Below are 16,442 nucleotides of genomic sequence, written 5' to 3'. Positions count from 1 at the left end.
GCTCACACTGACTCTAGTTTTCATAATTTAAACCTTGATGTCCCAGTCCTGCAATTGATAGCACACAAGCAGATTGCTGCATGGCCACAGTACCCCAGTGAAGTCCCTGGGGCTCAGCATGTGGGCAGACTGTTGTGCCATGCAATCAATTGCAGGATCATGGCCTTCATAACACAGTTTAATTTAGAAAGCAATCTGCATACGCAGGTCTTTTAAAACAGCGGTGGACTGAGTATTATATGTTATTAAATAATTTGTGTGGAAATTTCAGAACCTACCTGGTGGATAACTTATGCTCTTCAAACTCTCATACTTAGGCAGAAAGAGGCCATGTCTATAGTACCACTTACGTTGACAATACTTATGTTGCTTGGGGTGTGAATACTCCCCCCCCCGCACAACGTAAGTTACACCAGCATAAGCAGTACTGTGCACAGCACTACGTCGGTGGAAGAGCTTCTCCCGCCGACACAGCTACCGCTGCTCCCTGGGGGGTTGATTACTTATGTCGACAGGCGAGCTCTCTCCCATCAACATAAAGCAGCTACACAAGAGATCTCAGAGCAGTACAGCTGCATCGCTACAGGAGCGCCACTGGAAGCTCTCTAGTGTTGACATCGCCAGAAGCATACCAAATTAAACTTTATATTTTAAAACTGATACATTATAAACAAATGTTAAGTGAAAAAATAAAAGCCTTGTATGCTGAAATGTACAAGAAAACTTGTTAAAATTTCATTTAAATACACAGTACATTCTTTGTACCTGAAAAAGCTCAGAAATCCACTTGCTTTTACATACTGTACATTTTCTATGGCACTGTTTCAATCTGAAGAACAAGAGCAAAACGAGCTTTATGCCTTTTCACAATGTAGCTTTTGAAAGCTAAAAAAAGGTCTTTGAGATGAATTAACTGGTTACTATGGCAATTGCCCATATGGATCTACATGCATAAGGAGATGAGTGCCTTTAACAAGAGCTCAAAGCTTCTAGCAAGCATCCTCTGAGTCCATACACCCTCACACTGCTGAGACAGAAAACTTTAAAAAAGGGTGTTGGCACCAACCACCCGTCCATTTCCTTCCATTAATTCAGAAATCATGAACAAAATACTGAAGAAGTGGGGAAGGTGGGTGGGAAGTGTGGATCCATATATGCAACCATCATGAAGAACCAGTTGCTATGGTAAGTAGCTTTTTTAACTTTCAGATAGCTACATTGTGCTAGAATCATAAGCCTATTGTGGGTAGGTTCTGTCACAATTTTTTGTCAATTTGTTAAAATGTGAAATTGTAATTTCTATCTTCTACATAACCACAACTAATGGAGGGTTTAATTAAAGTGGTTCAGTAGGAGGTCTTGAATTTGATTAACATTTCAGAGGGAATAACTGAATAACATTTCCAAAATAAATGCCATGATCTATAACTGTGCAGATTCTCATTTAATATTATTTTGTAAGTCTGTTACACATATGTGACAGTGTAAGACAGAGATCAGCCTCAAGGGTTAAATATAAGGAGTTGTACGTCTTACCATAAGTTGCAAATGTTCTTCTCTGTTGTTCAAACATGAAATCATTGATGTGTGTTGGTTCTGCATATCCAGAAAGCATATTCCTAGGTGCAGCCATCTGCTGAGTCCTAAACGGGTTTTCTGGACCAAACTGCATCAACAAAATTAAAAGTATTTAAAAGGTTGTACACTATTCTAGAAGGAAGTAGTTTCTTGCTAAGTATTTTGTAATCATCTATAGCGTTCTATAGGGCATGAACTGTGCGACTTTCAAGAAGGGCAGTATATAATGGCTTTAGCTTACTTTCCCTTTATGGCTACTGTAACTGTACTATTTGTACATTATATACCAATTATAATAGGAGTTTCTTTATGCATTAAATAATTTTCTTGGTGGAGCTTCTTGCCCACAGCACTGTTGGCAAGGACAATTCAATAATAAAAAATTACTCCATGCGCAAAACCTCCCATTAAATAGGTAATTAATGCAAACATACAGAAGAAAACAGGAAAGGGGGAAGGGGAACCTAAAACCACATAGTATTATCCTTTTTGAAAGTCAAGCCCTAGAGAACTCTTTTACCAATATGGAAATTACCTTGTAAAATCTTTATCACTCAAAGAAAAAATGTGATAATATATCAGCAGGATCAGCACAACTACAGAATATAGACAATTCATACACAAATGAACACTTGTTTTCTAAAGAAAGTGCAGTACTGTACAATTTCATATTTGTATATTGGTTAAATGAAGTATCCACATGGTTCACAGAGAGTTGCATAGGAGAGTTTACAGAACTGGATATAGTGTATAGTTACAGCAAAGTGATGAGTTGGGATAGAAGAGCTGAAATGCAAGAGCAGAAGTTTCTTTAGACCTGCATGGCAGATTTTGACTTGTATATTCTGCCCTATCTGAATGGATTTCCATGCAAGTCAATGGGCTCTCTCAAAATATGGAGAACAGAATATTAGAGTTGAGCACCATTGTGTGGAGCACAAAGGAGGAGAATTTAGCCACTGTCAGAGTAAAAATAACTACCAGCATTGATAAACAATGATACATGAATGTTTGCATAATAGTACATGTGTTTATCACAAACTATCATCACACACTCGAGCAGGTCTGACATTCCATCCAGGAGTGTTGTGGCCAATAAACAAGCCCATTCTGGACTGGGCAAACAGAATGAAGCACAGGTAAGGCTCATTAGATACTTACATCTGAGTACAGATTAAGTATTCCCCATACATGGCAAGAGCACCAGTACTGAAATAGTGCAGAGCTGTCTCCCAATACTGTAACATGTCATGCTCACAGCACATGGATGTTCTCTTCCCATGTTATTCACTCCTCCCCAATTCCCAAGGAGAAATTAGAAACTGAATATTTTATCTGTATTTACCAAAGCAATCTCTCAAGTATTTTTTAATGTAAAATTGACCACCACAAGTAAGGTTTACTATGTTATTAGTCGATTAAACTAGAAACTCTATGGTTGTAATGTTTAAGACACTAAACTATCATATCTTACAGAGGCTGCATATTCTTGCCTCAAAACAGTTGATAAACCCTTTTTGATTCTGCTTCATTTTACCTTGGAGAACTCAAAAACTGTACTGCTTATTGGCCATACATACCAAAATTGGCTCAAGCTTTGCAAAAAAAATAACTGCCGGCTCTGAGCAGCTGTGATTTCAAGACTATGACAGCTGCATGTATTAAAGCTAAGTATATTACCTTTTATACATGTTGCTTATTCCCCAAGGTGTTTTCCTGTGCTGAATACCAATCTCAAGATTAAATTGTTTTTAAATGTAATAATTTGACACATTTTAGAGTGCAGATAATAGAATTAACCAAGCCTCCTCTTCCTTGAAAAAAGTTTCCTATTCTCTCCCATCTTAAAACCTATTTTTTCTCATGAATTTCAAAAGGAGAGAATCATTTAATCCATTAGGTTTTTTTTGTATGCTCAATTTCCAGTCATATGCCAATAAAAGCCTTTAGTGCAGAATTCAAGTACGGATCAACAGAACCATTTCTGAGTCTGTACTTGCTTTCCCATACCAGATCAGGCTATGAATCCAGTTTGTATGTTATATTGTCTCCAGCAATACCTAACACCTGATGCTTCAATGAAAAGAAAAAACATTCATAACTCACCAGCCAATCCCATAATAATTACATAGGAAGATAAAAAAATTCTTTCCTAAACCTTGGCAATGAGATTTTAAACACTGAAGCATAAGGTTTGCTTATTATCCTGTCCTTTGCAGAGATGTGTTTCACATATGCAGCACCAAATGTACTCAACAGGATTTACGCATGCTGAATGCAGCCCAGGATCAGCCCCTTAGGCTTGATCCTGTGCCGGTTTGTTTACCTGCAGCATCCGCAGGTTCAGCCAATCACGGCTCCCACTGGCCGCAGTTTGCTGCTCCAGGCCAATGGTGGCTGCAGGAAGCGGCACAGGCCAAAGGATGTGCTGGCTGCCGCTTCCCGCAGCCCCCATTGGCCTGGAGCAGCGAACCGTGGCCAGTGGGAGCCGCAATCGGCCAAACCTGCGAACGCAGCAGGTAAACAAACTGGCCCGGCCTGCCAGGGTGCTCACCCTGGCGGGCCGCAGGCCAAAGGTTGCTGATCCCTCCTCTATAGTTCGGTAGAGAAGAGCTCTTACAATTCTTCTCTTAAAATAGCTTTAAAATAGTTTAAAAAGTTATATTACAAATGTACGTGACATCCTCAGGGTACCTGTTTGTGTTATATGGTGTCTTTCACAGTTCACCCAAGTTCTTATCTTTACTTTAAAGTCCAGAAGCTGGAGGCATCCCTGAATCTAGGGAGAACTTGAGGAACTCTATATATTTATATTTGAAGAGGATAGGCATTGCAATGTCTGAATTTCACATTAGAACAACTTTAACATGACATTCCTTTTAAGCCACATACTTTTCTCAGTGGAATGGCAATTAATTTGGAAGACTAACATTTCTGGTTTTAATAAAAATTTTCTTACCTCTGGTGCAAACATGGTGTCGTAAGTGGGATTGTACTGAACTTCCTTGATTGCAGGATCGAGGTGGACTCCCGTCTCTACATCTTCCTGAAATACAACAGAAGTGCTACTGAAATGTAACAAAAACTTCTCATATATAGCTAATCTAAAATACCAGATGCTAATTTGACTGTATGGGGCACAGTATGCTTTTTAAATTATACCTATATAATTTTATGTTTAGTTATGAGGAAAAAATTAGGAAAAGCTTGGTGAGAATTCTTATTCATCAGTTAGAAGAACAACAAAACTTTGACAAGTTTTTAATTAAGGCTCAAGTTTACCCGTAAAGTTGTAAGTGCAATTAAAAAAAAACACCACCCAATTTTCTAACATCTGCCCCCATATACCCATTAGCCTATTGGAGAAAAAGCAAAGTACCTTGGGAAAAACAAAACAGCAGGAGCCTGGGAAATTTTTAGAAGGTATTTCTGTAGATACAGGGTTATTAGGAATTCCCTCCATCTATTAATTCTCTTTCATATCCACAGCTTATAAATAGAACCCTATGCAAACTTTCCTCCCTCCCTGATGCAGATGTCTTTGTAAAGATGCCGGGTACCAAGAATCTCTGTTAGTCACTATGTTCCCCTATTTTTCCTTTACAGCTGCCAAGATTTTATGAAGTGACCAGTGATTTTGGGGCATAACTCTACATATACTTTAAAGTGGCCCAATTTTCATCCAGTGCTAAACATCCATCCTCTGAAAATCTGACATCTCAGTTGGGCATCCATATATTGGGGCATTAAAATCATGTATCACTTTTGAAAATCTTGGCCTCCATCCTCAACTCCACTTTGTATCATCCCTCCAAAGTCAGTCAACATTGCTTTTGAGCCAACTGACTGGCTAAAAAGAGAGATTTTTTCACTCCCCCACATGGATTAAGTTATTCTATTTTATACAGGTACTTATACCACCCTCCTCAGTGATAGTACCTGATCACCTTCCAGTAATGCATCAAGCAACACACCTAGCATATTTCACATGCGGCTCATTCGTCATCCTCTCCCCAGGGGAAATACATGTATGCAGTGTAGTGTTTTGTTAGGTTTAATTGTATGCTTATGTTAAAAACATAGCAATATGCACATATATAAGAAGGGAAGGTAAAAGAAGTATGTGTTGAACTGGATCAGAAGGTGGAGACGTTTATGATAGTCCTTGATCCCTGTGAGTTCATTCCACAATCTGGGACCTGCCTTCCCCCCCACCCCGCCAACTCTATCTTCCTGCACAGAAAAGCTTTCCCTTATGCTCCACTGTGCCTGAGAAATAAAGTCATTAACTGTGGTCCACATCCTGGAGCTCTGGATGATCTTTTATGTGTTCTGGACTCGGGACATTGAGCAAGCAATGTTGCACTCAGACTGACTGACCTCATTCCTTTAATCACATGACCTTCCCAATTCACTGGCCCTGGATGACAACAGCTACCAGTACATTTGCAAGCCTGAGTTTTATATCCCATGCTCTTGACTAGGAACAGTATAATGGACACTAATCCATTCATTCAGCCACACACAAAGATACAAACAAAGCAACTACAATAGAACTATACCAAAACAATTCCCTGAATGGTATTACTTACTCGCACGTAAGATTGGGTTTTCCCTCTTACAGTTCCATGACCTAAAGAAGTTTCTGAAAATCTTCTCAAATCATACTAAACAAACAGTTTATGTTGACAGACCAACAAGCATCCCATCTCATTATTTCTTAGATGAAGATTAGGATCATTTATGTTATTTCTAAGGAAAAATAAACTGATCAGACAAGATTTTGACAGTTGTCTGACATTTGCAGACTTGTAATTACTTGATATTAAGCTGCCAGTTGCTTGCTATTCTTTAAATTGTAAGAGTCAAAGAAGACTAGCTTTATAAAATGCCAAGAATTCTTCAGTTCTATTATTTTTATCCCCTTTCTTCTACCTGTTAAGTTCTTCTCTCAGCTACAGAATGGCACACAATAGATGACAGATTGTGATATGAAAGAATCCTCAGGCAGATGACTATAGCAATTTTGGTTCCACTTTACTGTTTGCTGAAGAGTGCTGAGTCATTTGGAAGTCATACAATAAATTGATTTCCATACCACGACATGTACATTCTTTGGATGTGAAAACTGCTGGTCCTTGAAATTGAAGCACATTCATTACAGTTCCACATTCCAACATCTCCAGCTTTATTCATTATTCCATCAAGCAAACTATACTTTTGTGCACCAAGTGATAACCAGCGAGTACACTGTTGAAGTGTGCCTGGTTTTCTCTCCTTTAGTCCATTTCACTTTTAGCTACCCATAAAGAAATTTGAAAATGTGTCCATAACTCCTCTTTATTTCCTTCTAGTGGTCTATTGCAAGTGAGATCTAGATCACATTAGCATATACATGCTTGGTACAGCAGAATGTATGCTCTTGGTAAAGTATATTCTGAAATTTATAACATGTGACTCTTGTGTTAGTTCTATGCTACACAATGCAAACTTATATCATTTGGCATTTTGTCAACATACTGTCCTCTATATGCTTTGATCTTCACAACCCCGCTATGAGACTAGCAAGCTACAAGGGCATGAAGGGTTAGTCAGACTAAGACCGCCAACAATGCTTCCTCCGTCAGCCTTTCTACAGGCTATGTTTTATGTACAGTTTGACTCCTATATAATTGCAATCTTCCATAATGAGGAAGAGAGGTGTCTAGTGAAACTAGAACTTCTTCATTCCTGGGAGGCTCCAGTGGCTGCAGTACACCTTGCTGTTAGCAGGTTATCCTCCTTCAGCCCCATCAGATGCACTTGCAGGATATGGGTCAAAGATAGCAAAAGAACCAGGTATAGGGAAGGGATTCCTGGCCGTTGAGACACTAAATCACGTCAGTGACCCAGGGGCCCCATTCACACTTCACAGTGTCTTGCTGCTTCTACTTCTGCTTTTCTAGCAATGTCATAGTGACACATCACGAAACACTTAAACATTAGAACTATGAAAACAATTTGACAATAAAAATAATAATAATAGAACACAAATAACATACTCTAGCTGTTAATTAAACATCACCACAACAAAAGAAAATCTGCTGGATCTTTCATTCTCTGATGGGGATATGAGACAGTGACAGAAAAAAAATCCTCAAATTAAACATAGCCCATGCCTGCAGGCATTATTCAGATATCAATCCCACCAAAATAAGCTAGCTTCAGTAAGGACTGCAGGATTGGGCTCATAATTGACTAAGGAACAGTATCAGAAGATAATATTCAGTGGTTTATATTAAGACTTCACAATCCTTTGATCCCATAGGAGGTTATAAAATTTTATCTTTAAATGCACAGTACAATAATTTGGGCCAAATTCTGCCATCTAAATGCACAGTACAATAATTTGGGCCAAATTCTGCCATCAGATGTTAATGTATGGCTCCCAGTGAATTTGATGAGAATTGTGCATGCACATCTGAAAGCAGAATTTGGCCCTTAAGCAACTTCTTACTAAGTTCTGGAGTAAATTATGCGTTGTCTCTACATTAAACAGGGTGGATTTGATTTAAATCCTTAATCAGGAAGACACTATTTAATCGTGGATTTCTACATAAAAGTGCACTCTTGTTGGTTGTTACCAGCCTGAAGATCCTGCATGTTCAGACATGTTCCTTTCATTATCTTCAACGCAGCTTCCTCCTGAGAAGGAACACTTCTCTCATGATGTTGTTTCATTCAGACAACCAGGCCTTGCATTTCCTTGTTGCACTGTTTGCATTTTGCATGCATGCCTGTCTTAACCACAGGTAAGGGAACTTCATTAAAATATTCCCAAACTGGGTCTCTTACGGCCTGCTGCCATTATAGGTTTTCCCTTCTAGTGAGAGAATGGTATGGTAGATCTCAAATCAATGAAGGCCACACTCAGAAAGAGCTCAAGACTTCTAGAATATGCTGCTCAAACAGTTTCACTTTTGTTTCTATTGCCTGTCCCTCCCTTCTCACATTTATCTCCTGACTTCTCCTTGTCCAGATCTATTCCGCCCCCAACAATCTTCTATTCATTGAACTTTTTGAAACTTTGCACTTTTAGAGAGAGGTAAGAGATTGACTCTGTGTACACAAATTTACAGAGGGACAACAAGGTTGAGGTCTGTTATTTCTCACCTCTTATTTATTTGAAAACATTTTTGCTGTTAACAAGCATGTTATCTCTGGAGACACAAATCCACAGTCTGAGAACTGCAAAACTAAGCATCTCTGATGGTATCTTCTAGACTGAGCACTGAGTCCCATTCGGTAGATAGAAAGATTAACCTAAATAATCTACACAGAAGCCCCTGGAATCCCATAAAATTGGGTCCCTAATCCATGAACTATTAGAACTCGTTTACAAAACTTCTCAAACATTACATGAATACATTGTCTCATACTATATAATTAGAATTGATAATCCCTATTCCATGAGATATCTTTGAGCTATAATGTATCTTTAGATAGGTTTTTCCCTCAAAAAACATTTTATCAAAAAAATTGGATTTAAATAAATAAAAATCGGATTTTTATTTGTTTAAAATCATTGATTTTTACCCACCCTGACATTAAATAACTTTTTACATTTTTGTTGTACGGTTTGGTCAATAAAACACAGTTTTCAGACCCTAGGATAGTTCAGCACTAACTAGCCAAGCAACTAACAAGGGCAGCCTGCTTTGTACAAGATTTATAATCGGCATGAGTTATCCATTGAAATTGAAGTGCAGTAAATGGAGACCCTATCCCATGGGTCACAAACTTAACAGCCCAGCAAGAAATATTAAGTGACATTCTTGTTCAATGAATGTAAACATTTCCTGCTGAGATTTATATGGTATTTGCAGTGAAGTCCAACACAATACGGATTTGACAATGCGAGTTCTGAAGCACTTTAAGTGTTTTGCTAGATTGGGCTAACCACATGAACAGTCCTACTGACTTCACTGGGACTACTCATCTGCTGAACCTTAAGTACGTGCTTAAATGCTTTGGTGAATTAGGCTAGCGTGCTCTGCACCTTGCAGGATAAAGCCATACGTCTCCACTGTTCACAGGATATTCTATGCTCCATAAACCCAGAATAGTTTTAAATGTTGTATTTAAAAAACATTAAGTAAAGTCCTCCTCACATAAACAGTCCCTTAAAATGACTATCGAAGCTTAGCATAGCCCCACAACATATGCTTAGCAGTTTTCTAGCTCATTAAGGAGAGATGGGATGGAAGGATACTGAAAGTAAAAGCAGAACAAATATGGTCAAAACCTCAGACCTAAGAAACTAATTTTTTTCCAGATGGACAAGGATTATATTTTAAACATAGAATAGATTAAAATTATTGGAATGTGAACATTCATGTCAACTGCATAGATACATTTAAAATGGGATCAGTTTCTACAGTATTATTTTAATGCCTATGTGCATCCAAGTCTCATGTTCTTATTTTGAAGCAATGCTCTCTGTGTACCTGAAGAATCCCAAAAACCTGACTAACTGCACCAGAAAAAACAGACCTTAAATTTCTGAAATATACTACATGGAATCCTTTTGTTGGGATTCAGTTCTTCTTGATACTAATGTTGCACTAACAGCATGGATTTAGGAACTACCATACTGAAGCAGACCCAACATTTATTTAGTCCAGTATCCTGCCTCTGACTGTAGTTAGCACTACAGAGAAAGATATAGGATAATATGCTCCCTACATTAAATCTTACTGTAATCTCCACTAGTTAGAAGTTGTCTTAAAACCTGAAGCATCAGGTTTACTATCCCTTCCAAAACTGAATTCTTGAATTCACCAGTTTCCTGGGGCATTGATGTCCACAGTCTAATTACATGCTGTATGTAAAATATTTCCTTTTATCAATTTGAATACTCTGATGAAGCCATGTGTTAAGAATATTTGAAACTAATAAAAGATATGAATGTTTGTAAGAGACTTTGGATAGTCACCCTCTGGCTTGTATCCTGTGGCTATAGTTTTGATCAGCAAAAAAATTACTGTATATACTCGTTCATTAGCCCGTTTGTATATAAGACGACCCCCCAAGATGGTTAGGTAAAAATAGCAAAAACTGTATGACCCTTTCATAAGCTGATCCTATATTTCAGGGGTTGACAAACTTTGGCTCCTGACCCATTAAGGTAAGCCACAAGCAGGCCTGAACATTTTGTTTACCTGGAGCGTTCACAGGCACGGAGCCCCTCAGCTCCCATTGGCTGGGAACAGCGAACCGCGGCCACAGAGAGCTGAGGGGCTCCATGCCAGCAGACGCTCCAAGTAAACAAAATGACAATGTATTAAATATTCAATTCAATGATTCACAGAGTTTAAAATCAAATTTTGGTGTAGACCCATTTATAAGCCGAGCCCTGCTCTTTGATGCGTCACTTTTTTACCAAAAATATTTGGCTTATGAACGAGTATATACGGTACTCAGTGAAGCTGAAAGGAATTTGAGAATAAAAATGTGTCAACTGACTTAAGTAATTTTTTTCACAAAGTGTCTACAATTAAGATCTTGAATGCATGTTGGCCTCGGCCTTCATACTAATAGGATTCATTATGACCAGTTTCCACAACATCTACTAGCCTGAGGACTAAGTCTTATACCCAGATTAAAAGTACATGAGCCACTATGCCTCCTTACTCTCAAAGTCATACTTATTTGATTTTTATCATCACATCTTTTTCCACCAATAAATCAATTTGCTCACACACATAAAAAAATAATAATAATCAGTGCTGTCACTCTTCAATTCTGAAATATGCATCTTTCCCAGTTAATTTCTGGGCACCCACCAATGAATGAATTCTAGGTTCTTGTTGGTTCCTCTCCCAATAAATACATTCTTGGCTTTCCCTCTCCCCAACTTCAACAATAACTGAAAAATAAGGCCCTTATATGCAAAAAAGATATATTTGCTATGTTAAGCATTTTAATGACCTTTTCATATTCCTATATAAAATTTCATAAAGTACTTTAATAGCCCACTTTTCTTTACTGTAGATTTTATTTGTGTAGATCACACCTGACTTTTTCAAGTAATTTTTAAAAGAGGTCAGTGCACATTCCCACCATTTTTCCTTTTAAATAAAAATCTTCAATAAGACGCAAGACTCAGATGGATGTGTTTTATACACTGCTACTTAAATTTCAATTTCAGTTCTATTTGCTAAGAGTAACAAAGCACTGTTGACCTGAATTTGATGGGTTAGTTATGGCTCACCACTGATCACATCTGACCAGAAGATTTATAGGTTCTCGTCCAATTCAGACTACAGAGTTCAAGAACTCAGAGAGTTCTATATCGGGAGAGGACTCTCGCGGTGCTTGGCAAGAACACATACACTGAGGACAATACCAAATTGATAAAACCTTTACTGAAATTAACATAAAATAAGAAATGCAATGAAACATAACAGCAAAACAGTAAAAGAACTCCAAAACCTTGGTGGTAACATTTCTATTATAAGTACCTTAATCTAACATACTCACACCCTTCCTTGAGGACCCGGTAATAGGAGGTGAAGGACCAGCCTCACTCCTGGCATGCCCGATTATGCAACGATGCTGGCCTCCTCAATGGTTAGGAATGTTGAGTAGTTATACTATACTGCATAAGCTAAGCTGATAGAATAGATTGTCTCTAGAGTATAGGAGAACTGGAAAAAGCACTCCAAGAAACCGAAGCTTCTGGAGTTCTAAGTTCTAGGCTCTTCTAAGAGCTTAAGAGCTAACAAGAGCTCTCTTACAAGGTATTTTATAGGATCCTGACCGATGTAATTCAGGCCCAAACTCCTATATCCAAATCTTATTTCCGTACCCTAAGAAATGTATGGGTACCCTTCTCCTATAGGTTAATGGATTATGACATTAATATATTTAGAAAGTAAATAAGGATTCTCTCACTCCAAAACTGCCAACGTAGGCTCTCTTGATGATCTCCAAGTTGTGGTGTACCCTGCAGTTATCAACCGGTTGTAGATGCCAGATAAACCTATGATGTGGATAGTTCCTCTCTTTGGCTCCCCAAAGTTCAGGGACCATTCTTATCTGTGCCAAAGGTTGCCAGCTTTTATGCTGACATATTCATAATTGATTATACTTTTTGCTATATAGCAGCTCTTGCAAGAAGCCTACAGATCCCGTATTTCAGCAAAATTTATTATTAGGAAACACATGCTTCAACACATCCTAAATTCCAAGGAATTAATACTAATAAAATACACGAATAAAATGAATTAAATTCAGAAAAAGAAACATATTAATTGATACTGCTGGCTGGATTAGTAGGATATAATAGCTCGCAAAATAATCCTATGGGCTACAGTGCAGAGGTCAGCAGTGTGTGGAAGAGCTACTAAAAATACCCTCAAGGATGACACCCCAAGAATTATTATTTCAAATAATAGCTACAATTCATTAATGTAATTTGCATAGATGCAAATGTCATTCTGAAATCAAAAGGGACTATGCAGATGTATGATACAGTTCAAAAGCAAAGACCTTGCCCTCTTTCAACATCAGCTAAGAACGACGCATCTTGGAGTAACATCTTTGGGCAGTACTTGCTGCAATTCATAAAAGTATACGAAAAGGAGTGTGTCTAGTGCACTAGATGTCTGATAAATTACAAATATCAAAAAGCTAGAACTAGCAACTAAGTTTTGCTATTGTAGATACTTAAGAATATATTCCCCTTTTAATACCTATGCATGTCTGAAGTCTTTGCCATTTCACAAAGATTACAAAGCTAAACTAATCAAGAAGCAACAACAGTTATTAAACTAGAAGCCAGACACCAAGCCACTCAAGCCATGCATTTTTTAGTCTTCAGTCCCAACAACCCACTAGACACTAGAGTGGTGCATGGCTACAGTTCAGATCACAGGACTGCAGTGCTCTCACCAAGTGCCCTGCCCTTCCTTTTCACAGAGCCAGATCTCCCATCTCTTTCTCCCATCCAAGCTCATCTCCGCAATACATGGCCAGCATACTACTGCAGCCACTATCTACACCAGCTAGTGCAGCTGTTGTGTGTCAGCAGGACAGTACCTTCTTGACTTTCTCCAACACAGTAATGCCAGAATCATTGTACCATAAGCTCAAGACCCATTTCGTTCTATTTTGCAGATAAAATTGCTCAGATTTGGTTAGAACTGTCTGCCTCCATGGGATAAGAATGTGCTAAAGGAGACAATGCCAAGTCTTCTCTGCTTGAGGTTAAGCCAGGGTCAATCCTTGATCATTTTGGAAGCACTTTGGCCATCAATTTGTGCTTAAAATCTACATCCTTCCTGGATGGTGAACACATGCAGAAAAGTACAAATTATCAATACCTCCCTCTTTCAAGGAGGTCTCTCTTTCACTGAAAGAAGCACAAGTACATCCTGCACTCAAAACAATTACTGCTTGTTACTGAATCTTTTCAGCTATCATGCCATTTTAAGTCTTGCATTGTCAGTTAAGATTATTGAAAAGGTTGTGGTGAGATAACTCAAACACTGTTTAGTAGCCTCAGTTCTTTTCTACACTAGTTGCCAACCTGGGTATAGCAGAGACAGCTCTGGTGGTATCAGGGGATAATTGCCTCCTGACAATAGAGGAAGATCAAGCATCTATCCTGATCTCATTACATCCGTGATCCGTCTTTGATACAGTTCACCATAATTGGATGGTGACTTTTTTGCAAACCATAGCATGGGTGAACAGGCCTATTTGAGTGGCACTTTGATGGGCTCTCTCAGAAGGACACCTGCATCTTCTCCATGTGAGTACTCTCCTGGGGGGTCCTTGTCACTCCTTTTGTTTAATGCATACATGAGGCTATCAGGAGTTTTATATGGACCAGAAGGTCTTCAGTATTCTGAAGGCACTCAGCTTTATCTCTCCATCAGCATGGCTGGAACTGCTGATGGCATTACTTGGTCTGGAAAAGGTTGAGGCACGCACAAGGGCAAGATGGCCAAGACTTAGTCCAGACAAGGCAAAAGGGATGTTGGTTGGTTGTAGGAAGCAAGCTGGAAGAAGTGACAAGGGTAATTTTGATGCATTAAATTGAGGGTGTGCATCTACCTTTTGTTACCTGGGTTCATAACCTTGGGATCTGGTGAGGACTATATGGGATGTATGTGTGTTAGTTTCTTATATTTGTGTTGTCACTTGAGTTTGATTTTGGGGTAACTAATGGGTCTGTTTAGTTGCTAGTATATTTTAAAGAGACTGTCAAGGGTTACCAGAGCATGGTGGAGACACTTATGCAGTAGAGTAGTAAAATCTAAATAAATAAAATAGCTTGCCTGCCAAATAACAGAGCCCCATCTTTTTCGCATTTAGCACAAAATTATACTCACTACTAAATATGATGTTTTGGGATAGCCGAGTAAAATTTCATTTTTTCCCATCATTATCAACAACAAGAGGAGGACTGGGGCACAAGTCGCTGCCATGAAAACACTTTTTAAAGATAATATGAAGGGAATGCATTTCTCATAGGTCTCTAAATATTGACTCTTACAGAAAACGTCTTTTCCTGCAAGTGTTAAAAAAGCCACACCCTCTGTAACAGTGATAATGCAGTAGCCTCTAACCAGCAGAAAGTGGTCCACCAGTACATCAGTGGTTCAGGTTTTTAAGACAGGCACTCTAGGCATCACCTTTAAATTTATGTAAGGCTCTGCTGGGCCTCAATGCATTGTCACTGCTACTTGTAATTTATCATTCATGTTCAAAGCACTTTACAGATGTTAACTAATATTCCTGTCAAACTGCACACTAACATCCCAGAGAGATTAGAAACTCTAATACTGGAGTGTGGTGGTGCTCAAGCATCATAGGATGTACAGGAAAGTGTCAGATGGGCAGCTGTGATAGCACATCCATCTTTAATTTGAGGCAGTGAAATGAAAAAAAAATCCATTCGTCTATTTGGCACTATGAAGTAGGATGCATTCAGTGGGGCATGTGCTTGTGATGGTGCTACTATGGCACCAACTTCTGCAGAATTTATGGTTTCATTTAAAAGTGAATTGTTTCTAATCTTCTGTATTTTAAGGTTCTGAAGATAACTCTCTAAAAGCGAACTAATGCAGTCCTGTTTTTCTGAGCTTACAAAATGAAATCATGCTGCTCATAGCTTCGCCAAGTAGTACTAGAGCAAAATGTATAAAGCACTGGTCAGCCTTCACTGTTGCTATTCACAGCACTGTAGGCAGCAGTTAGAGTGTCAAGAATTATGTCAATTTCATTCTACTGCTACCTGGGAAAGCTATAGTGAAAATACTAAAGACAATAGGGATACACCAAAACAAAAAACACACAAAAAGTGTAAAGATTAAACAGCAGGGCCCAGTATCAAATTAAGATCTTGAATCATATAGTCAGTCCTCTAAATCAGGGTGTAAAGCAATTAGTTAGGAAAGAGAATAAGATGCCTACAATTTGAAGTATGAATACAAAACGTGTGGGGGAAGAGAGCAGACAGGACAGCATCCCAAAAGTCTGTGCATACTCTGGTGTTAATCATCCCTCCACCCCCAAAAGCCTGGGGAGCAGAGAGTGGTGAGCTGAGTAGTGGGTTGGAGACACCTGTTAGCCAAACCAAGGAAGCCGGAGTCCACCACAGAAGGAGGGAGGGGGGTCAGGAACAGCATCATCACATTAATCCCAAACACCCTTCCCCTGCCTGGCTGCGGAGACCTCAGTAAATACCAGAATATCACACTTTGGCCTAGCGGATTCTCCTCTCCCCACCTTTGCCCCAGTATTCCTTATGCACATTTCATATTGTAGGCACCTTCTCTCCTTGCTGACTAGAGATCTGATTGTTTCACGACCTA

At 38.8% G+C, this 16,442-nt stretch overlaps 1 protein-coding gene across 4 annotated transcripts in view; it reads right to left on the bottom strand.

The window, feature by feature from the left end:
• CDC40 (cell division cycle 40) overlaps positions 1–16,442 on the bottom strand; it is a 51,269-nt gene that overhangs the window by 33,360 nt on the left and 1,467 nt on the right. For all 4 annotated transcript variants that reach the window (XM_045011777.1, XM_045011776.1, XM_045011774.1 and 1 more), the window contains 2 exons: positions 4,538–4,624; positions 1,537–1,666 (listed from right to left, as the gene is read on the bottom strand). In XM_045011777.1, the coding sequence (XP_044867712.1) occupies positions 1,537–1,666; positions 4,538–4,552 (145 nt within the window). In that variant the 5' untranslated portion in view covers positions 4,553–4,624. The remainder of the gene's footprint in view (positions 1–1,536; positions 1,667–4,537; positions 4,625–16,442) is intronic.

The sequence above is a fragment of the Mauremys mutica genome, chromosome 3, assembly GCF_020497125.1.
Source record: "Mauremys mutica isolate MM-2020 ecotype Southern chromosome 3, ASM2049712v1, whole genome shotgun sequence".
NCBI classification, from domain to species: domain Eukaryota; kingdom Metazoa; phylum Chordata; order Testudines; family Geoemydidae; genus Mauremys; species Mauremys mutica.
Note: the sequence above shows the minus strand (reverse complement) of the source record. Positions and strands in the feature narration are given on the sequence as shown.